General features: G+C 41.3%; 1 protein-coding gene across 1 annotated transcript in view; it reads left to right on the forward strand.

The window, feature by feature from the left end:
* Window positions 1–854: 854 nt before the first annotated feature.
* The window catches only part of LOC117539790 (low-density lipoprotein receptor-related protein 1-like), a gene marked incomplete at both ends in the record, with an annotated part of 28,139 nt that continues 5,867 nt past the window's right edge, over window positions 855–23,126 (forward strand). Inside the window, 17 exon segments of the mRNA XM_034206114.1 lie at window positions 855–1,017; window positions 2,132–2,354; window positions 4,657–4,846; window positions 4,959–5,102; window positions 13,145–13,381; window positions 13,928–14,108; window positions 16,391–16,613; window positions 17,165–17,354; window positions 17,486–17,611; window positions 18,143–18,283; window positions 18,814–18,939; window positions 19,026–19,142; window positions 19,223–19,303; window positions 20,253–20,420; window positions 21,558–21,740; window positions 21,820–22,017; window positions 22,141–22,386. Of these exon segments, the coding sequence (XP_034062005.1) occupies window positions 855–1,017; window positions 2,132–2,354; window positions 4,657–4,846; window positions 4,959–5,102; window positions 13,145–13,381; window positions 13,928–14,108; window positions 16,391–16,613; window positions 17,165–17,354; window positions 17,486–17,611; window positions 18,143–18,283; window positions 18,814–18,939; window positions 19,026–19,142; window positions 19,223–19,303; window positions 20,253–20,420; window positions 21,558–21,740; window positions 21,820–22,017; window positions 22,141–22,386 (2,937 nt within the window).

Below are 23,126 nucleotides of genomic sequence, written 5' to 3' on the forward strand. Positions count from 1 at the left end.
AAAAAAACAATCATTGCAGGTTTTATTATCAAAAGTTGACCCATGTCACTGTTGTGTTATTATAAAGGTGGATCATTATTACTCATGCATTGTGTTAGCATCATTTTAATTCTCCTTTACTTTAACAATGGCTTTCTTTCTCTGATCCCGGCCTGGACTCAGTTAGACTGAGCTGGTGTTTGAGGGGAGGAAGGAAGAGGAGGGAGTGAGGGAACTAGGGAGAGTCGTATTTTAGTGTCTAATGTTATTCTTTTTCACAATTTCTCTGCTCTCTCAGAGCCTCCCTATGTGGTCCTGCACCACATTCAGGACAGTTTGGATAAATGTTCCATTAAATGAGGGTGTGGTGCCAGTGCACGCGTCTAGGTGTTTGATTTACATCCTCGGGTGGGACACTTGTCTACCCCCTGAGCTGAGCTTCAGGAAAATAAACTCAGCGGAAACCGCACGTCTGCCAACATCACGCCCCTCGTAGCAACAAGCAGCCTGTCTCATGTTCTGTTTGTCTGAGGGGCTTCGAATGACAGACACATTACCTAGACACTTGCTAATTGGAGTTGGCTTACATCTCAGTCGAGAAAACTGCACCGTGTCTAAACCGGAAAATCTGTACTTGAGTGTTGCAGAAAGAAAGAGGGAGCTGAAGAGCTAGCTGCCATACAGAATTGCTAACTAATGTACTTAATCACATGACGATGAGTCAAACATCTTACCCATCAGTAAAAGTATGTACAAAAACATCAAACGCTCAAGATCTACCTGACAAAATGAATTCAAAACCACTGTGTTAGCCTCCCCCCTGCACCTCTTGTATCTTACCCCCTCCTCACCCCTTGGCTCTTTCTTCTCTACAGATGTGGAGCAGATGGCCATCGACTGGCTCACCGGAAACTTCTACTTTGTTGATGACGTGGACGACAGGATCTTCGTGTGTGACAAGGATGGGCAGACATGTGTCACCCTCCTGGACCAGGAGCTTTACAACCCCAAAGGCATCGCCCTGGACCCCACCATGGGGTTAGTTTGATATCTTGCTTTTTGCCTAAATGCATAAACACACTGCATGGAACTGGAGTCAGATGCGGTCATGTGTTGCTGTTACCCAACTTTAAAAAAGTAGAAATGGGAAAGAGGGGGGCTAGTAATTGAGTGCAGATGTTCTGTTTCACTGTGGTACAATGAGTGCAAAGGTTTTGAATGTAAAAGCATGTTTTTGTTACAGCTCTTTTGTTTATGGCCAAACCTTCCAGCTGAATTCCTGAAAGTGTGTGTATATCTGTGGTGCATGCTTGTGTGAGTGTCTGAGAGCTTGTGTGTTTGAAAAAATGAATAGCACTATTGTGAGAATGTTTGTGTGTATACATACTTCTAGCCATCAGTATCTTTTTCGCCCCACGCAATTTCCTCTGCCGTAATTGGGTTTTCGAGTAACAAGGTCATGGAGATTCACTGTAGCTGCTTTTTTTGTTTTTGTTATGGTCTGCAGAGTCATTTGGGGAGGGGGGGAACTAAACCCAGACTGTTATACATAACTATATTATAAGCTATATTTAGCCACAAAAAAGTGAAAATTAACAAAAAACTGCATAATTATATTTCCTTCATCTTCCAGGTGCTGGTTGTTGTTTTTGCTGTTACTCTACTAGGACAGGATATTGAGCTTTTTGTTGTTGTTTGCTAACACATTTACAGGGACAGTGAGCATTAACTTTAGACAAGTCACTTGTTTTGCTTTTACTTTAATAACTAAAGATTCAACAAATGTTTTATGTTTGGTTCTACAGTGGAAATGTGTCCCTTCTTAATGTTGCCAGCCTATTCAATTACAATTATTCAGAGGTTTTCTACAACCTAAAGTGCAAAACTTTAGTATAAAGAGTTTATATCTGGTATTAATTAAAAAAATGACTTGAACAATTCATCTTGCCTGCTGCAAACCATTACGGATGCTTCCTACCTTTCCCTTTTCACCATTCTAAAACTAGATTATTATTGTCTCCCTGTAATGAATATAAAGGTAGTCAATTAAATATAACAAAGCCAGATAGGCGTAAAATGAAAAGAAAATTCAGATACAGTCGATCTATTTATCCATCTGTTCTAAATCAAGTGTGATCCTTTGTTTCCACAGGAAGGTGTTCTTCACAGACTACGGTCAGATCCCTAAGGTGGAGCGCTGCGACATGGATGGCCAGAACCGAACAAAGCTGGTGGACAGTAAGATAGTTTTCCCCCACGGCATCACGCTGGATCTGGTCAGCAGGCTGGTGTACTGGGCTGATGCCTACCTGGATTACATTGAAGTGGTGGACTATGAAGGCAAGAACCGGCACACCATCATCCAAGGCCTGCTGGTGAGAAAAGCTGCACACCCCTCCCCCCCACGCTCTAATTATCATCAATTAACAGGAAGATAATCTCTTAAATTAGCTGTCAATGGATGCAATTCAAAATAACTTAAGTGTGCTTTAGAGTTCCCTCTATATCTATAATGCCCCTTATGTTTCTCCTGTGTACTCCTGTAATGTTTTCTCGCCCAGTGAGTTACGGGCAGAGAGAAGACGGTAGACATTTGCCTTTTTATTAAAGCAGCTGATTAATAGTGTTTAATGCTCAGGCTGTTGATGTAGCAGCACTGATGAAGCACAGCGCCTCTTAAACCTGTTACCATGGCTTTTACCGTGATATGTGGAGAAGTAATGGCTTTTCATCTACTCACTGAGCCTAAGGGCAAAGACAAACTCACATGCACACGCACACACACACACACATACACATACACACACTCACATAACTACCATATCTTGCTCTGTGTGTATTTGCCCCTTCGATAGGTCATTAGTACATGCACATCCTTCAGACAAAAGTTAGAGTGTTATTGATGGTGTTGCATTTCGCCTGTTTTATCAAGAGTGTGTCTGTTTGTTGCGGCCTGACATGCTCTGTTAAGGTGCATAGGAAACCTTTTAAAAGGGGACCTATCATGCAAAATGCACTTTTCGATGTCTTTTATACATAAATATGTGTCCCCGTAAGCCGTAGGGGAACTCACAAAGTGTCAGAAAACAAAACCCTCTCTCTTTTCCTCCGTACCCAAATCTCTAAAAACAGGGGTACAACGGAGCTGATCCAGATTCGCGTCCGATATGACTTAATATCCGAAATGTGAACCCACGGCACTATCAGAAACGTTGCTATCAGAAACAATGCCCGACGTGTTTTGGACGTAATATGGTCTTTGTTTACATTAGCAAGCATCGCTAACACTCAGAGCTAACCTGTACTGGAGAGAGCATGTGTAAAGAAGCAGGAAATAAAAAAAGGAACTCTCCTTGTGGTAAACCCGCAAGAGAAAAAGCATTTGAGCTCCAGACTGTTTCAGAAATAGTCCTTGATGTGGTTTGGAACATGATATGGCGTTTAATCACGGCAGCATTTAGCTGTATCTCGTAGAATTCTGAGCAGGCATTAGCTCCCCCTCCTCTATTTTTTTTTTTTTCAAGCTAAGGACCCAGAACCTGCAGTTCTCTAACAGGGCTGAAATAGAGGGATATGAGGGATATCTAAAATGCATGATCTGTTTGGTATTTTGAGCAAAACATATCATAGACATGTTTTTTTTGTAATAATAATTGTTCTCATTACAAGCATTGGTCTGGTTTGTCTTGACTGGATATGTGAGTAAAGGTGACGCAGTAAACAATCCTGTTTTCTTACAGTCTGATGCTAACTGTTTCCCATCAGCAGAGCCTTTCAGCCTACAATAACAACAATTTTTGTCTTTCTCACCCTCTATGGCCCAGTTCGCTCCACACACAAAACAAGATAGACCACAAGTCCATCTCAGGTTTTATGCTGCTGGCGCAGCCTGTTGCGACATTGGGTCAACGGGTTCTGTCTGTTGTGAGCTGTGGAAGCTTTTCTGGTTCCTCTCACTCACTGCTGCTAAACACTTTATCCTTTTTTTAATACCACAGGGAAAATTATAGTTTCTGAACCAAAGGCAGGCAGGTGGCTGTTAGAAATGTGTATCATAACACCTCAAAAAGATCCCTCTACATCACATATAGACTAAAACTAACCATGGAAACAACACCTCTTCTTCATGCTACATTACCAGTTAACACTCACTTGTAAACTAACCAAGGGAAAAATTACTGAAACAAATCTTTAAAACATAGAGGATAATTAAAAATAAAAAGAGCCCATCTTGTTTGTGTGCCATGGTAGAAGCACAATAATAGACTCTGTGGTTTCCAAATATAGAAATTAATGGATTCACACAAGTAAAATGAGACTGACTACACTTTGAATTGTGATAATTATTTTTCATGTATTGGGGCACATCATCATGTATTATTGCTTGCGTACAGGGAAATAGTGAAAGAATCTTTGGCAGACTTAACTTTTGTCTAGAGTGTTGGCTAAACCCAAAAAAATATATTTATTATAATCGAAGCATGTCAAACTCTTATATACAACATAGCTATCTTATTGTCTTCAAGGGTAGCTGTGACTGTGTGAAAGTTAGTAAAAGTTCATTTTAGGGAAAAGTTATGGAATAAATCAGTTAGAAAAATCTAATACAATTTTTTGGACTGACTTTAATATCCTCTACCTCTCTTTTACTCTCTCCCTTACCATCCCTTCCTTAAGATCGAGCACCTGTATGGGCTGACTGTGTTTGAGAACTACCTGTATGCCACCAACTCAGACACTGCTAACATGCAGCCTAAGACCAGTGTGATCAGAGTGAACCGCTTCAACAGCACAGACTACCAAGTAGTGACCAGAGTGGACAAGGGAGGGGCGCTGCACGTCTACCACCAGAGACGCCAGCCTCCAGGTACACCACACACACACACACACAATCATACATTTTAATATCTTGTGCAATTCTGAGTACTTTATAACGCTTCTGGATTTCTGACTTTATCTTTGATCTCCTTTGTGTCCAGTACGTAGCCATGCATGTGAGGTGGACCAGTTTGGGAAGGCGGGAGGCTGCTCGGACATCTGTCTGCTGGGGAACGGCCACAAGAACCGAACCTGCCGCTGTCGCTCCGGATTCAGCCTGGGCAGTGATGGGAAGTCCTGCAAAAGTGAGTTGGACTAACAGTGTGATTAAATAATTAATAATTTTGATTTGGGCTTGTGTTACAGAGGGTCGAAACCTTTGAGAAAGGATTAGAAGTAGCTAAAGTTATTTGAAAAAAGTAAAAAATGAATTATTTTTTGTAAAACATATTTTGATATTAATTGAGTAGTCTGTTACACAACTGAAATATAAATAGTAAGCTAAAATGGCGCTAATGGCAAAACTGTTCCACTAGTTGGCTAAAAGTAGTGCTGTAGCGACGCGTCGACGATGTCGACTTCAAAATATCGTCGACGACATATTTCCGCGTCGACGCGTCGCTACACACACGTGGGTCACCCAAAGCAACAAGCAGTTCGCAATCGCACTTCAAACACAATGGAGACTGAAACGGCTACCACCTCCTCCTCACAGGATTGCGCACGAAGCCCCCAAACGAAAACATCTCGCCCTAGGTCTTCAAAAGCATGGGAATATTTTAAAGTTAGTCCAAAACGCAAAGATATTTATATATTTATATCTCACTGAGACTGCTGCATAGCCTAGCAGAAGCAGCAGCTAGCTGTGGCGGCTACCATTAGCAGCTAGCATTTGCTCTCCGATTTTTACATAAAATGGAATTATGGATTATAAATTCAATCATTTTTGTATACATAGACGTTAAAAACCTATGGATTAACCGATTCAGCCGCGTTTTTTCTCATTTTAATGCCATTGAACACGTCTTTTGATCAGATTACGGTGGTGAGACGATCTCCCGAGAAGCTCTGTGAAGGTACGTGTTGTGATGACTGTATTTGCTTCCCCTGTCGCGAGTCCGGATCACTCAGTGATGATACTATATACCTACATAATCTGTGGAGTCTCAGCTTTAATCGGATATCTTGTATGTGCAGCTACGATAAGTAATAAGGGTACTTTTATCTTGAGTTCTGTGCCAATGTCCGTTAGCATTTTTCGCTCAGGGGTCATTTAGATGCTTCTTATGAGACTTGTGTTTTGTTTTGGTAAACATGGTTTGTATCGTCAGTTAGCTGAGATTATTTCCGTTAATCTGGTATAACACATTAATAGGTTCTTAAATATTAAGATCCCCTGAGACACAGTATCGTGAAAAAAAAAATGTTTACATTACGTTTTTTATGAATTGAACAACAGAAAAATAATCGTTAGATTAGTCGACTAATCGATCAAATAATCGCCCGATTAATCGTTTTCAAAATAATCGTTTCCCCCCAGCACTAGCTAAAAGTAAGCAGATATACTAGCCGTGTCTCAATTCAGGGGCTGCACCCGTTGTTAATTGGTGTCCCAATTTTAAAAAAAGACGAGTCCTCCGAATGCGGCCCACGAATGCAGCCTACTTTTCCCCAATTTGAAGGATACATCTGATGTACACTCCGCGGCCTAGCATATCCCAGGGTGAAATGGCGATCCGGTCTCCCCAGCAGAGTGGATTTAAAAGCAGCAGCAAGCGGAAGAATCACTAATAAATGTGAGTATTGGGTTTTAACTTACTTTAAATTAACTAACGTCACACACGTCAAACCCAAGTGGCATTAAAACGTACATTTTCGTTAAATAATACGGTTAAATACGTGACGTTAGTGACGCTAACTAGCTAGCTGGACGTACTGCACTGTTGTTTACACTTGTTTTTAATTCAATTCAGAAGTTTACTAAAGTCATACAGAGATCTTGGCTCTGTTATAGATACGTTATACTTTATATTACATAAATAGACCAAAGTGAAAACATTTAGACCGGTATAGCCTACAGTACGGTGGGATTTATAAAAGGCTACCCTGACGTGTAGCTGCTGTTTGCTTTATTTATTTCTCTGACATGTTGCAATGTTTTACTGTTTATTAAACTTTGGGACAACATTACAACCTTTATATTCAGCTCATGCTGCTTTGAGGTAGGGCTAAAAAGGAGCCTATTTTAAATATTTCCACCAGATTTCTTTTATTTAGGTTAAAGTTTATTTAATTTATCCTAATCCCATAATAATAACACAATCAAAAATAGACAGCAGCCTTTAGCTTGATGTTAGTTTGTGCTGTCAAAGGGATGCAAGCTGTGACTGTCACTTCATCTCTTTAGTTTTTTAAAAACCTAAACAGTACATCATTTTTAAATGATCCTTTAAGGATTGTTTGTCTGAAATGCTTAGAGTTACATGTTGCAATAATAGTTTTGCAACCCTGTGTTTAATATGATTAATTCACTTTTTTATTTTTCTCTTGTTTTTCTCTGTAATTAGGAACATTCTGGAGAAATGGATCTGCTAAGGACCCCTAATCTGAAAAGTGCACAGCCATCCACCTGGACCCCCGTGGTGCATCAGGAACATCCTCCACCCAGACCTCTGCTTACTGCCATCCTACAGACTTGTGTCTTAGTTTCAGAATTTGATTTTGCATGTGTCCTTTCTTTTAATAGACGATTATAGCTTGAGTCTGTCTGATTCCCCAAACAGCTGCTTCTACTTGCTGCACATATAATACAAATAAACAACTCAATAAACACACTTCTGCTGATATTTGTGTTGCTGCTGGTGATGTTAAAGTACATGACTGATTTCCTCTGTCTCAATGATGAAAGCTATAATAATAGAAGACATGAAGCTGCAGAGAGAGGATGGATATATTCTTACCTCTACTTTGTGATAAGATGAAAATACAAAATTAAATTAAAATAGTAATTGTTAAACATATTGTTTATTTCATTTACTGAGGTTTTAACCATTATTTACAACATGTGTACATAAGCAGTGGAATAATAGGATATCTCTAGGTCATTAAACTGTCTTCAGTTTAATTTGATTAATACAAAAAATAGGTCATAGAAAATGTTTAATTGTGTATTTCAGCAGAGCGGGGGGTCACGTTGCTGCTGGACCTGGAGGTGCTGACCTGGTGTCAGTGGGAATCATCTGGGCTGGTTTAGGGGAACAGCTATTAAGATTAGAACACTAATATTGTTAAGAATCAATCTATATACAACATGCTGTTGTTCACTTAAAAAAACATATTGTTTTATTAGTGTAACGTCCGAGGTGTTAAGGCTTCAAAGATACTTTTGTGTAACAAGAACTCAGGAACTTTAGTAATTTTTTATTCGTTTATTATTGTCGAGTCACACACACGCTCTCCTTCACAACTTCAGGACAGACTGCGCATGCTCAAAACCAGTGGCGAGCCGTGACTTTTATACCTAGGCCCTCTGACCCCCCTTCCCTCGAAAGAAAAGAAGAGATATTACGTCACAGCGTATACTTCATCGGAATATCAAAACAGCGGCCCGGGGTGCAAAACGCATCAATGACAGCGACCCTCTACCACACAAAACAACACCATTTATATAAACACCTATCATGACAGGGCACCCACAGCCAAGTAACAATTAAAAATGAATTATGTCGGCACGGCGGCCCACATTGAAAATGACTTAGGCCTACCTATGATGATCAAATCACTGAAACACAAAGTCCATCCTCCTGTCCTTTTGGATGAAGCACTTGATGGCGGGTCATTCAGCTGATCCTTTGCCACTCCAGTTTATCATTGTAACTCAATCTTGAAAATGACTCGGATAATAATTTCGCAACGATGTCATCACTATCAATGAGCCATCATGAACGAACTTATGCTAATCATAAATCTATCGATCATAAATATATCGATTAGATTTATGATTCGAAAATAATAAAAGTAGGGTAGACATGTGGATATTATCCGGCTGAACAAAACGTGCATTTATCTAACAGGTTCGTTTTCCACAGACCTTATTTCGAGCTATTTTCCAAAACCCTCTGGAGAAATCCCAATGCTTTCTGTCGAGGGAATCCGAGCGAAGCTTACTTCCGGGTTATAGGACGCGTCACTGCACCACTTGCATAGACCTGCGGGCGGACATGTCATAAAGTCCGCGAAAATAAAGCCCGCCCATTTAGAGGGAAGATATGATTGGTCAATTGTACTGTCATTTGACATTACTCTCTCATTGAGTTAGCTGGCCCTCTGTGAATGTAGAGAGGGACCAACAAGCTCTCCCGTCTTCACATAACTCGCAGAGACGGCATTTAACCCTTCACATTCCAACAGAAACTGAACAGGCAGATTCGAAGGATTTATTTCTTTGGAAATATTATTTTAAATACAATTAAATCAAGTTATTTTGGTAAAACTAATGAAAAATGTAACAACAAAAACATATTTAAAAAAAATATTTTATAAAAAATGTTTGTTTTTTTAATGTTTTCAAATATTATTTTTTAGAATATCTTAGGCCCTCACAGAAAAAAAACAATACAACAACGAAAAACCCCAAAAACTTAACAATTACATAATACCCTGCAGAACAATACATGTACGCATGATGTACATTTAAAAAAAAAAAAAAAAAATCTTTGAATAAAAACAATGACAAACAAAACACATCCACAGCTCAAATAAGACATCAAACTTGGTATGACATAACCTATTCCCCTGTCCTGCACCCTTGAAACATGAACAAAAAACACAATTATGCAGCATAGAATACACAGGAGAAAAGAAGCACACAAGCATGTAAACACCAGTCATTCAGCCCATAACAAAGTCCATAAAGCAGACAGGAGGCCGCGCTAACCTCCCAGCCCGGGACACCGTCGGTGCGGCTTGTTCGAGCTCAGGGGAATCACCAGCCCCAGAACCCGGCCCAAGATCACACTTTCCCCATCGGAAAATCTCAAGCGTCCAGAGCTCTGTGGGGAGACTGCATCCTGCAACGGAAGAGGCTGAGAAAGGTTTAAGAAAGACCTTGATGGTCCCCCCAAGGGAAAGGCTACCGGCAGGTTGTATCGCCGTAGCCTGTCATAATGGACAGTTTGGAGAGAGGCTTCATCCCCAAACGGGCTACTTAGTTGGTACGTGACCCCCACTTCATCACCCCTATCCATTCGCCTCTGCACCAGATAAGGCCCCTTCCAGTGGGGAGCCAGTTTACGGCGGCTCTCAGTGGGATCATTTAACCACACCAAATCCCCGACTTCATACGGGACGTGCCTCACTCTGGCGTCATAGTACGACTTCTGCTTGCAGCAAAATTGTTATCCCTTGTTTGATCAAACGCCACGTCCAAGCGTCTGAGAAGGGAACCAGCAAAGTCTTCCCGGGGACCCTGCTCCAGATCATCCCGCTTTTAACCCAGTAAAACATCTACAGGAGTCCTGGCCTCCCTGCCATGCGTGAGAAAATATGGCGTGAAGCCTGTGCTGGAATGTACACTGGTATTGTACGCAAACGCGACCTCAGGAACTTTAGTACTTTTTGGAGCGTCACAGACAGCGACTCCGTTTATTATTGTAGAGACACACAAGCTCTCCTTCACAACTTCAGGACATGCTCAAAACACATGACCTCTCAACCCAATGCTTACATTAGTACAGAAAAATTAAGACTTATTTTAAATATGAAATAATATGATTAAATTACATCAGCTATATATAATGTACTTGTTTACTTACTAATGTAACATTACTGGGGGCTAAAGGAACAGTTTAATCTTATTTACCTGACCATGGTCCTCTGCTCGGTCCAGCCTATACCTGGTCTACGTGGGCTGGGTCCTCCGTGGACCGCGTAGGCTGGGTCCTCCAAAGAATGTAGCCCCTGAATTGAGACACGACCAGTTGCCTAAAATAAGCCTTATGGATCAATTATAACAATGACAACTAAAAGTGATGGCTAGTCAGTTGCAGTGGCGGCTGGTGGAAAATATTTTTGGTGGGGCTTTTGATATAGTGAGTAAAAAAATTTTTTTTGGGAGAAATGACCCCTTAAATTAGGACTTCTGGTGATGTAATGGCGCGTTTCCAGTGCAGCGCGGAGCTCGCTTTAATGCTGCGTTCAGACCGGACGCGATGCGAATATTCGCTTCGCTCTAAACGCTCCTATCGCATCGCTCTAGTCGCTCGAGTTTTACCGCGGCTGCCAGCTGTGTTTACTCGCATCATTCAAACAAGACGCGCTGGCTCGGGAGCTACAACTACAACAAAATGAACATATTTTACCGTGATTAAATTGTAATACACGTTTCTAAATGATGCCGACGTAACAACATACTGATACTGGTTAGTAGAAACCATGAATTAATGCTTTGACAAGTCTGCAGACAGACGAAAAACCTTTTAGAATACTTGTTTTCTGAATGGAGCCTGGCTAAGCTAAAGTTATATATGTTCCGACCGTCCACACTCACAACAACGGCCTATACAGACATACATAAACCAGCGACTGTATTCTCCATGACACAGGCAGTCTGTGGTTTGTACTTGTTTAACTTTTGTCTAGTTTCTGAACAGATCGTATCTGTCCCCGGCTGTTTGAAGAGCAAGCATGGGAAACAAAAGATAGCATTTACCTGTTTGTATCCAGCTAGCCTCGTTGATACGTTTTGTCTTTTTCACGAGCTTGCTGTGATATATACAAATCGGGTTGGTCCGGTCCAAGGTCTTTAAGTATCAATTTATCTCCCAAACTTCTCCTTTGGAAAGGATTGGAGAGTAGCTCTTGCACGGAATTGGGTGCGGACCGAGGTCCGGCGACTCCACCTGCACACCATTCTAAATACTGCGTCACCTTGGTCACTCACGAGTCTAAAAAACAACTCACGTCACGTAAGCAACGTGGGTGCCAACGTGAGCGCCCTCGTGACCAAAATATTTGACGGCGCTGATTAGCTGAAATTATGTTTCGGCGGCACAGTTTACTATTGAGACTTTTGCAACGTGCTGGTTGCTGCTGTTTGGCTCGGGGGATCCGCCCGGTAATGATAAACTAATGCCATGGGCAAGGCCAGGCAGGAAACATGTGACTTATCGGTAACTTTAGACATCGTAACACAATTTTAAACGAGATTTTATTGTAGATTATACATTTTACTGATACCAATTGTATGATATTTACCTTGTTCATTACAAATAAAAATATAAAATATATATATTTTTTAAATATATATTTTTTGAATATTTTTTTTTTTATTTAATATTTTTTTGAATATTTTTTTTTTGAATGTGGGAAGAGGTGGGGCGGCGCCCCTAGCGCCCCTATGGGCCGGCCGCCACTGGTCAGTTGTTATAGTTGTCCTGATTTGAAAAACGTTTAAATAGTTCCTTGACATCCAGCTTATGCTACTCCAAGTAGGAGATTTAGCCTAAAACATTACCAAACAAACAGCAACATTGAATGTTCCGTATGCAAATGTTATTTTAAAAATATCTTCTTTTGTATAATTTTACGTATTAAATAATATCCAATTTCAATACATCTAAGCGAGAATTATTTGGACCTAATGGGTTTTGTCAATGAGGGGCTGCATACATTCAGTAGGGCTGTGGAGGCAAGTCTTATAAAAAAGGCTTGGGAGCCACTGCACTGAAGCACACTGCAGATTCAGCACAAACGTGTGCATGCTCCCAGCCTCACTGTAAGTATAAACTCTGGAGCTCAATAGACCTAAAGCCAAGGGCAGCCAAGGTTGGTTTAGGGATGCAGCTCTCCTCTGGGGTACAGACTGAGAGAGAGCTGTGAACAAAGTAGCTGAGCAGAACATAACTTAGGCTGTCTCTTAACTCTGCACTGACCTCCCCATGAAGCTGTTAGCCTGATTCAGCTTGTTCAGAGAAGTGTTTTAATATTCTGCCAGCCAATAATAGCATTATATTGATCCGCCTCCTCACAATACACTGTCCTTGAAAATGACACAATTCATTTAAGTAGAGGCAACTCCTCCTCTCTTCTCCCTGCTTCTCAATTGAAAATCACTTAATTTTAATTTAAGGCTTTTGCTGATCTTGTCTTTAATGAACTTGCTTAATCAATACACATTATTTGTAAAGGAAAAAGAGTCCTGAGTCAGCATGGTTTGCGTCTTTGTCAACAGAATTCTTTAGGTATTGAAAGGCTGAGAGGAGGTTAATGTTAACTGCCTCTGCTGAGTAGTGTACATTTACAGGTTGAAGCTACTTTTTCTTACCTTTGTTTTCTTGTTTTGCTGCAGAACCTGAGCATGAGCTCTTCCTGGTCTACGGCAAAGGTCGCCCAGGGGTCATCCGGGGCATGGACATGAATGCCAAGGTGCCAGACGAATACATGATCCCCATCGAGAATCTGATGAACCCGAGAGCTCTGGACTTCCACGCTCAGAGCGAGTTCATCTACTTTGCGGACGCCACCAGCTACATCATCGGGCGACAGAAAATTGATGGAACAGAAAGGGATACTATTGTGAAAGAAGGTACAGAAATGACGGTTCATTTGAGAACAGACTAAAATAAGGATTAATATGAGTTTCAAGTTGAGCAATGAAAGAACATTTGGTTTGTTTATGTGTTGAAATGTTGGTTGTAATGAATCTTTGGATCTAGTCAATTGCATTGATTCTCAAGGTTACGCTAGTTACAAATGCACAAACACATTCAAGGTAAAGGTATGGGTTTGGCCCATGTTAAGGCTTTTAAAGCAGGGCCACAGTACAAAGGTTTACAACAAGTGATAAACAACCATAGACTTTTTCACAAGCCTTCAATCTTTCAAACAAAAATATATTTAATTTATCTAGCCTTTATTTCTCCACATAATCCCATTGAAAAGAAATGGGTAGCTTTCCATTGTTTAAAAGTCTACAACAAGCTGTATGCATCAGCAGGCATTGAGGTTCAAATCTAAAAGCATAACACTATATATCTTGTGATTTACGCTTATAAAAATACATTTTTAGCCAATAATGTGTTATGTGTGTTGTTACAAAAGGCCTCTCACCAGCAGCACATGTTTGTTTCAGGAATCCACACCGTAGAGGGCATAGCTGTGGACTGGATGGCGGACAACCTGTACTGGACCGATGACGGGCCGAAGAAAACCATCAGTGTGGCTCGGCTGGAAAAGGCTTCACAGACACGCAAAACTCTCATTGAGGGGAAAATGACTCACCCTCGCGCCATTGTAGTTGATCCACTGCACGGGTAAGGAGAGAAAGAGATGGAGGGAGGAATTGAATTGTATTTTTGATCCAGAGAAAATGGATACATTTCCTGTAAAAATGAGAGTTGAGATGTCGAGGCACAGCAGAGGTTTAGGCAGCAGTTAAAATAACGCTGACTCTAAGCTGGCTGTTTAATGGATTATGATGCATGCATGTCGTGTGTGCTTCTTTGTGGTCAGGCAACATACGGTAAGAGATAATGATAGGAGGTCATTTGTTATGGTCAGCTGTCCAAAATAATTACAGATGGTCTATCACTCAGCAAACTCGTATCCAGAGGTGGAAGAAGTCTTCAGCTCTTGTACTTAAGTAAAAGTATTAGTGTGTAGGAAGGAATACTCTGTTACAAGTAAAAGTCCTGCAATCAAAAGGTTACTCAATTAAATGTAAAAAAGTATTAGCATCAAAATATACTTAAAGTACCAAACGTAAAAGTACTGATTTACCAAATGGACTCATTTCAGAATAATATATAATATATTTTGATTATAAGGATTGATGCATGAAAGTGTTCTCAAAGCTGGTAAAGGTGCAGCTAGTTTTAATTACTTTGTATACTGCAGGGTACCTTGTGTATTTACTCCAGGTGTAACTAAAGAATTATTCTAGTGTTGATTATATTTCACATCATTAATCCAAATCTGTAAAGTAACTAAAGGTATTCAATAAATGTAGTGGAGTTAAAGTACACTAGTTACCTCTGAATTGTAGTGGAGTTAAAGTACACGAGTTACCTCTGAATTGTAGTGGAGTTAAAGTACCAAGTAGCATAAAATGGAAATACTCAAGTAAAGAACAAGTACCTCAGAATGTTACTTAAAGTGGACCTATCATGCTATATTTGAAACATATATTGTAGGGCTATACCTATATAAAACATGTCTGTGAAGTTTTTTTTTCAAAATACCAAACAGATCATGCATTTTAGCCATGCCTCATTTTGCTCCATTTGCTCTTTTCCAGCCCTGTTTTTGCAAGGGCTGATTCTGCTTTTGTGGCAGACTACAGCGCCACTTACAGGCCTGGCATATGTAGCGTCTCCAGCGCTTTCGAGCAGTCTCTCATTCCCCTGATAGGTGGAGAGTTGCCCATATAGGCGGAGCACCCCTTTTCTGACGTCAGAAAAATTCAAATAATAATCAGTCCCGTTGCAGCTCCATTTTTAGAGATTTGGGTATGGAGGAAAAGAGAGAAGGTTATGTTTTCTGACACTTGGTGAGTTCCCTGACACACCGAGGACACATATTCATGTATAAAAGACGTACAAAAGTGCATTTTGCATGATAGGTCCCCTTTAAGTACAGTACTTGAGTAAATCTGCTTAGTTACTTCCCACCTCACTTATCCCTCATATATGAGCTGTTTAACGCTTCTAATAATCACTGCTTGCACCCATTTACCCTTCTTTCTTCAGTTCTTGTTTGTGTCTCTTCACATTTTCCAGCAGAGAGCATTTTTTCCTCTTCCTCTTCATCCCATCTGTTTTGTTGACCAATATCCCTCCACAAGACATATCGTCCCTAATGATTTCACTTATCACACGCTACTTAATAAGACAGATGGAGCATTTTGTGCATTACTTGGTAGATTTCCTCCACAAGCTTATTAACACACACCCAAATCTCTCTCGCACTTTTTCAAATAGCTCTTAATCTTGCTGTGGATGTTTCTTATTGCTATGACCTATTGGGCTCTCTCTTGAGAAGCACACACTCAAACAAACACACACAGTCTTTGGATTACTAGTGACAGGGTGATGTGTGTCCACACACTTCCCAGGGGAAAGGCACTCGCCTCAACTAATGCCTGTAATCAATCAGGCTCAGAGAGAGAGAAGGGAGGATAAGGAGACATTTGCAGAAAGGAAAGGACGGATACAGACAGAGAAGGAAATATGAAAACTTAATGCTAATGTCAGTCATATTTCAGCCAAGGGGGGGGTTGTGTTTACTTTAGCATGATGGGGTAGACAGCCAGCAGACTGGCTAAGCGTGGAGCACTAAAGGCAAGTGGCAGGTATTAAAGTACGTTGGAGGAAACTTTGTTTTCCTGTGGGCAGATATACTGCTAAACACTGCAGAAACACCTTTCTCACTGCTCTCATGAGTGTTGTGCGCTATAGGGCAGCTACATAAAATATCAATGACTCCATTATTGCCACAGATTTTCCAAGGAGCCCAACCAACTACAATGTTTTTTTCTGTTGTGCTATCACATTTGTGTTGGTACTTGTCCCACAAATGTTCCCTTGTTCTTTTTCAGGTGGATGTACTGGACGGACTGGGAGGAGGACCCTAAGGAGAGCAAGCGTGGGAAAATTGAGCGGGCTTGGATGGACGGCTCGAACCGAAACGTGTTCCTGACCAGCAAAACGGTGCTGTGGCCCAACGGCCTCAGCCTGGACATCCCGCAGGGCATCCTCTACTGGGTGGACGCCTACTACGACCGCATTGAGATGGTGTACCTCAACAGCACAGAGCGCAAGGTCAGCACACGCTCACCATCAACAGGATTATTTTATTGCAGTCTGGTTCACGGGAATGAAGGCAGGGGATTATTCTGACCGGGTATGACAATCGGTAAGCGAGCTATTAGGGAGTGAGTCTTAGAGCCATGGGAGACTGTGGGTGGTCCATCACAATGCAGCTCACAGTCCGAGGGCTTACTGGTCACTCCTTGTGGCTATATTGATGATATTTTGCTTCCAGTAGTCTGTGTGTTGGTTATATTTTGGTTTTATGGTGTTGTTTTTGGAATTCACATGTATAATATTATGGTTAACATCGAATGAATTACTTACATACTCTGAATACCACTGAAAATTGTATTTTAGGGCCACATAGCAGATTTTTTTTTTGACACCTTTATTTAAAGGTTTGTAGTATGATTAACTCAAATGTTAACTGGTAGGAATCAAAGAAGGTAAATCATATCACATATTGTCACAACAAATGAATAGAAGCTGTAATCCTGGACACAGCTTGCTGTTTTTTTAAAGCATTCTTTACTATCGTGTTGCTTTTCACATATTACCAGACGGTGTATGAAGGTCAGGAGCTGAACCACGCCTTTGGTCTTTGTCACTATAAACACTTCCTGTTCTGGAACGAGTATCGAAGTGGCAGCATTTTCAAGTTGGACACCACCACTGGCACGGCCACTCTGCTGCGAAACGAGAGGCCACCGATCTTTGAAATCCGCATGTTTGACGCCCAGCAGCAGCAAGGTAGCATCACAAATACAATATTCTTCTATCCATCCATGTTAATCCAGACACTATGATTGTCAAAATACACGATCACGCATAGTTAATGTTAATTTGTGTTCCCATAAAAAAAAAAAATTGTTTACCTGAAGGCTCCAATGCGTGTCGTGTAAACAACGGCGGCTGCAGCAGTCTGTGTCTCGCTACACCAGAAAACAGGCAGTGTGCCTGTGCAGAAGACCAGATACTAGAGCCAGCTGACAACACCAGCTGCAAGGGTAGGTCCACCAATGCTTTGTATCTGATGTGAGACTGAAGGATATTTGATAAAAAAACAAATGCAGACAACAACAGGAGCACTGGCATGACTTAATGCAGTCCAATATACACCCTTCATTATTATTTTTTAAATTTGCAACGTTTTCCTGGTATTTTGCCCATGCCAGAGTCGATTAAATACAAATCCAGTCCAATAACAAACCGAAAATAAAATAAACTGCTCCGACCCAGTCTTAATAAAACTCAAAGATTAAACATGCATTTAATGCTGCACTTGATATGTGACTGTTATTTGTCTGCCCCACTTTCTTCTTGTTTTTTTATTCCATCACCAGTCAGCTCAGCATCAGTCTACTATATGTGAGGTGCATTTAGACACATGGCTTTTTTGATTTCCTTTTAATTGCTATTTTCCCGAAACCCATCTGTTTTTTTAATCCAAAACTGTATTTTGCTATTTTTCATGTCCTCAATTTCCTCCTTTTTAAAACACCTTTCATTCCTCCTTTCCTCTAACTCTCCTTTCACAGCCAACCCGTCTTACGTGCCTCCTCCCCAGTGCCAGTTTGGGGAGTTTGCTTGTAAGAACAACCGCTGCATCCAGGAGCGCTGGAAGTGTGACGGAGACAATGACTGTCTGGACAACAGCGACGAAGCTCCGGAGCTGTGCCGTACGTTTCCACACACACACACACACACACACACACACACACACACACACACACACACACACACACACACACACACACACACACACACACACACACACACACACACTTACTCAGACCATATATAACATCGTTTTGGAGTGAGATGACCTTGGGCAATAGTTGTTAGATGCCAAAATGAAATGAAGGAGCAGTCTGTGAAATAGTGACTGTGTTTATATGTGCTAATTGGTGTATATGTCAGTGCATAATATGCGTGGTGTGTGTGTTTGTGCAAGGAGGAATGTAGCTATGTCTGTGGGTCTGGTAAAGCTCTCTGTCCGTCTGTCGGTCTGGTGGTTACAGTGCAGACATGTTAACGTCCCAGACAAAACAAAAGCACTTCCAAAACAGCTAGACTTTTTGCTCTCTCTTTCAACCTTTGGCACCTCACGTCCCTCCATCTTTCCATTCCCTCCTACACTTCTTCCCACATGGCTTCTCATTTTTCTCTGTTTCCTCTAACCCTTCAATGCTTTCTTTCTTCTCTGCAGACCAGCACACCTGCCCCACAGACAGATTTAAGTGCAAGAACAACCGCTGCATCCCTCTGCGCTGGCTTTGTGACGGGGACAACGACTGTGGGAACGATGAGGATGAATCCAACACCACCTGCGCTGGTACACAAACAAATATACACCCTGTACCAAAATCCGACTTTTTTGACTTTCACATGGGACATTACATCAACCTTTTTGTCTTTTAGCTCGTACCTGCCCACCAAATCAGTACTCGTGTGCCAGTGGGCGCTGCATCCCTATTTCCTGGACATGTGACCTGGACGATGACTGCGGTGATCGGTCAGATGAGCCTGCTTCCTGTGGTTGGTCTACTTCTGTGGTTTGGTCTTTAACTGTAGGTCAGTTTAATAATAAGTGTCTAAACTGTAGTTTTTTTTCACAGCCTACCCCACATGTTTCCCCCTCACCCAGTTTACCTGCAACAACGGACGCTGCATCAACGTGAACTGGCGCTGTGATAATGGTCAGTTCTTTTTTTCTCTCCTCTTTTCCTTCCATGTGAACATTTACCGTTGCAACTCCTCGCTTTCCTTCATCACGCATTTGCTGAGCATGTTTTTCCACCACCGTAAAATTGGCAAATTTTTGTCTACGTTTGCTTGTTTTTACGTTTATTGTTTCTCCAGTCTTTTGTTGTTCTGTGTTGTTGGTTTTGTTGTTCCGTGTTGTGCTGTTCGCCCACTCTGCTATCTTCCATTGGTTCTGTCTTTCAGAAAAGGATTGTGGGGACGGCTCTGATGAGTTGAATTGTCCAAACCTCACCGGTTAGTGCATAGATCAACATGCACCACCACAGCCATGATGCAAGCCTAGAAATTGGCTAAAACTGGTCAAGCTGGCCATTAGTTAGGCTGCTTGTCTGCTAATTGAACATGGCCACATGCTGAGGCCAATAATGCTGCTAGTAATTTACTGTAGGCTTCAGCACATAATATGTTTGAACCTAAGTTTAATTTTATATATTGCAGTGCAGTATTCAGTCAGCCAAATTAATTTAACTCATTTTATTTGGTGTAGATTTAAAGGAATGGCAGGTTTAATTATCAGAAATATCATAATCTTTTCACATAATAGATTATCTTTCCCTGATTACCATGGAAATAACTGCTGTTAAAAGTATGCAAGGTTATGCATCAGGTGACCCTATATTATGGTTAAAAATGCTTTGCTGCCAGCTCAATGTATCAGCATTTGGTACATTCCCTCATGGTGCATGGTCTGATCTATGCAGTTTCTGTCATTATTCAATCTCTCATATTCTATTTCATTTGTTTTCCATTGTTTTCATTGTCACTGTTTTAAATGTGAAAGAAAAAAATCTATTACTTTTTGCATATTTATATATTTTTCCCTGTGAGGCAGTGGGCGCCTCATATTGCGAGAGTTGGTGTTTGACTGTGATTGTTTTTCAGATAACGACTGCGGGGACAACAGCGACGAGGCGGGCTGTAGTCACTCCTGCTCCAGCGCTCAGTTCAAGTGTAACAGCGGCCGCTGCATCCCAGATTACTGGACCTGTGACGGAGATAATGACTGCGGGGACTACAGCGACGAGACACACGCTAACTGCACCAACCAGGGTCAGTGTTACAACCTGTTGGTCAGGGGGGACAGCTAGGAAACTCTTCACTGTTGTATTTAAGAAATACGAAATTAAGATTGTTTTGATATTTGTACAAATCAGACCACCATGCTCAAACTTAATCTCTAAGTGTTTTGATATCAAGTTGACTCATACATATTTTTGTGAGTTATCTACAAAATCACGTAACACTTATATGCATTTCTTCATTCATGTCTTTTAGCCTACATCTGCTCTCAATTGATGTTGGTTTTGACTTCCTGTGTTGGTTTCTACAGAGCCCCGAATGGGGGATGCTTTACCCTGTAATTAAGACAACAAAACCACTTAAATGTTTGTGAAATCTATTAACACCAACTGGTATGGTTTTATGCTACATTCATCCAGACTTAATCTCAGTGGTAATTATTTGTATTAAGATCATTATATTATAAATATAATCATGAGATAGACAGATGGCCTGATCGCATTTCATACCAGCTTTTACTCAAATGTATGTTAGCCCATTTCTTCATGATCCTAACCTGTTTGCATCTGATGCAACGTTGCTCTTCATTTTTATTCAAGAAAACATGCCCCCTATTCACCAAGCAGAACTTTTATAAAATAGCCAATATTAAAAAGTAAAGCTAATATCTAAAGCCACTTTTCACAAACAAATAGCCAATGGTCCCTATATTTAATAGTACTTTTGGAACACAGCTGATAGGCACTTAATCATAGTATTTACACTTTATTCAGTCGTTGAATAAATCTCTGGTGCACACTGGCCCAGTCTAAAGGGTACCACCACGGCATTAAAAAACTCTCTCACTAGCCACTTAGCGAGTGATATAATAACTGTTAAGATACTAATAAATATTAATTGTTATGCTGTTAAGATCAACATTGAAACAATAACAAAAATTATTCATCGGTAGCTAGTGTTCATGACTAAAACAATGACCCGCTTGAATCTGCTTAGTCTTTCCCGTTGCTAAGACGTGTTGCCATCCAGATATCCAACAGACAGCTCATTAGTTTTGTTTGTTTCTGCATTGTCTCTGCTCCAGGCTATGTATCCTGATTTGATTAATACAGCCAAGGGTTGAAGACAATAACATTTCAAAGCTTTATGACATCTTCCTCTCCACAGCCACGCGTCCCCCTGGAGGTTGTCATACAGATGAGTTTCAGTGTCGGATGGACGGCCTGTGCATCCCGCTGCGATGGCGCTGCGACGGGGACACCGACTGCATGGACCTGAGCGATGAGAAGAACTGTGAGGGCGTCACACACATGTGCGATCCAGCTGTCAAGTTTGGCTGTAGGGACTCTGGTAAGAAGACCATAGTTTAAATACAATTCAAGAAAAGTTTGTTACTTTTTTTTTAAGTAAGCCTGCCTTCTGCCCGTAGCACGCTGTATCAGCAAAGCCTGGGTGTGCGACGGCGACAGCGACTGTGAGGACAACTCCGACGAGGACAACTGTGAGGCGCTGGTGTGTAAGCTCTCTCACCATGTGTGTGCCAATGACTCCACCATCTGCCTGCCTGCAGAGAAACTTTGCGATGGCACTGATGACTGCCCAGATGGCTCCGATGAGAAACTCTGCGGTAAGAGACAACAGGAACCAGGCTGCGTTTCATTACAGGGAATGCCATAACAGCAAGTCAAACTTCTGCATCTTAAATTATGTATTAAGAGGTTTAATAACAGTTCTATCTTTTGTCTCACAGACCTGTGTTCACTGGACAATGGTGACTGCAGCCATAACTGCACAGTGGCCCCTGGCGAGGGGGTGATCTGTTCCTGTCCCCTGGGCATGGAGTTGGGGGTCGACAACAAGACCTGTCAAATCCAGAGCTTCTGCGCCAAACACCTTAAGTGCAGTCAACGCTGCGAACAGGACAAGTTCAGTGTGAAATGTTCTTGTTACGAAGGCTGGGAACTGGAGCCTGACATGGAGAACTGCAAGAGCACGGGTAAGAGACAGAGGAAAAAGGGGGAGATGGAGGGAAGGGTCAGGGGAAGGCAAGAGACATCAGTGAAGCATTTTTTAACATCTGATTGATGGTAGAGGTACAGTAGAAGGGGAAGCTAGAGAAGTGACTGCGCTCTGGGCTTTGTCAGGCTTTAAGAGTTCAGAATCAGGAAGTGTGGTTAGGGTTTGGAATAAAGCAAAGGAGAGGCTGCCTAAGCAGGAAGCTGTGGCTAGAGAAATCTCTCTATGCCGAAATGTGATACTCATTCGGACAATAGACAGAACACTGGAGACGGAAAAGGAGAAGTATTACATTGCTGTTCTCAGGAGTCTATCACTAAAAAACATAAAAAAGACCTCGGCATTGGATTTTAGCTGTCATTATTATTTAATGAAAAAAACGAATATAAAATTGTAAAAAATGAAGTGAACAGATACTTATTTTGCAGGGCAAGACGTGCTCAGTCACAGTTAATCAGCTTTGAATTTTATCATCCACATACAAAATATGTTTCCTCCCTGCAGCAACTAGCCAATGAGGAATTATGAATTTGTGATTGTCCAGGTCTTAGAGACTAGCCCCCAGCACCGTGTCATTCATCTGGCTGCCTGTTAGGTGCAGATAACCCCTGTCTTATTTACACTGCGTTTTAATTACCCAGGATTAGAGCCACTTTAAACACAGCCCCTCTGTCATTGGACACACACCGCAGTGGAACATGGCTGCAATGTTTTCCATGC

This window comes from Gymnodraco acuticeps, unplaced genomic scaffold, assembly GCF_902827175.1.
Source record: "Gymnodraco acuticeps unplaced genomic scaffold, fGymAcu1.1, whole genome shotgun sequence".
Lineage (NCBI taxonomy): Eukaryota > Metazoa > Chordata > Actinopteri > Perciformes > Bathydraconidae > Gymnodraco > Gymnodraco acuticeps.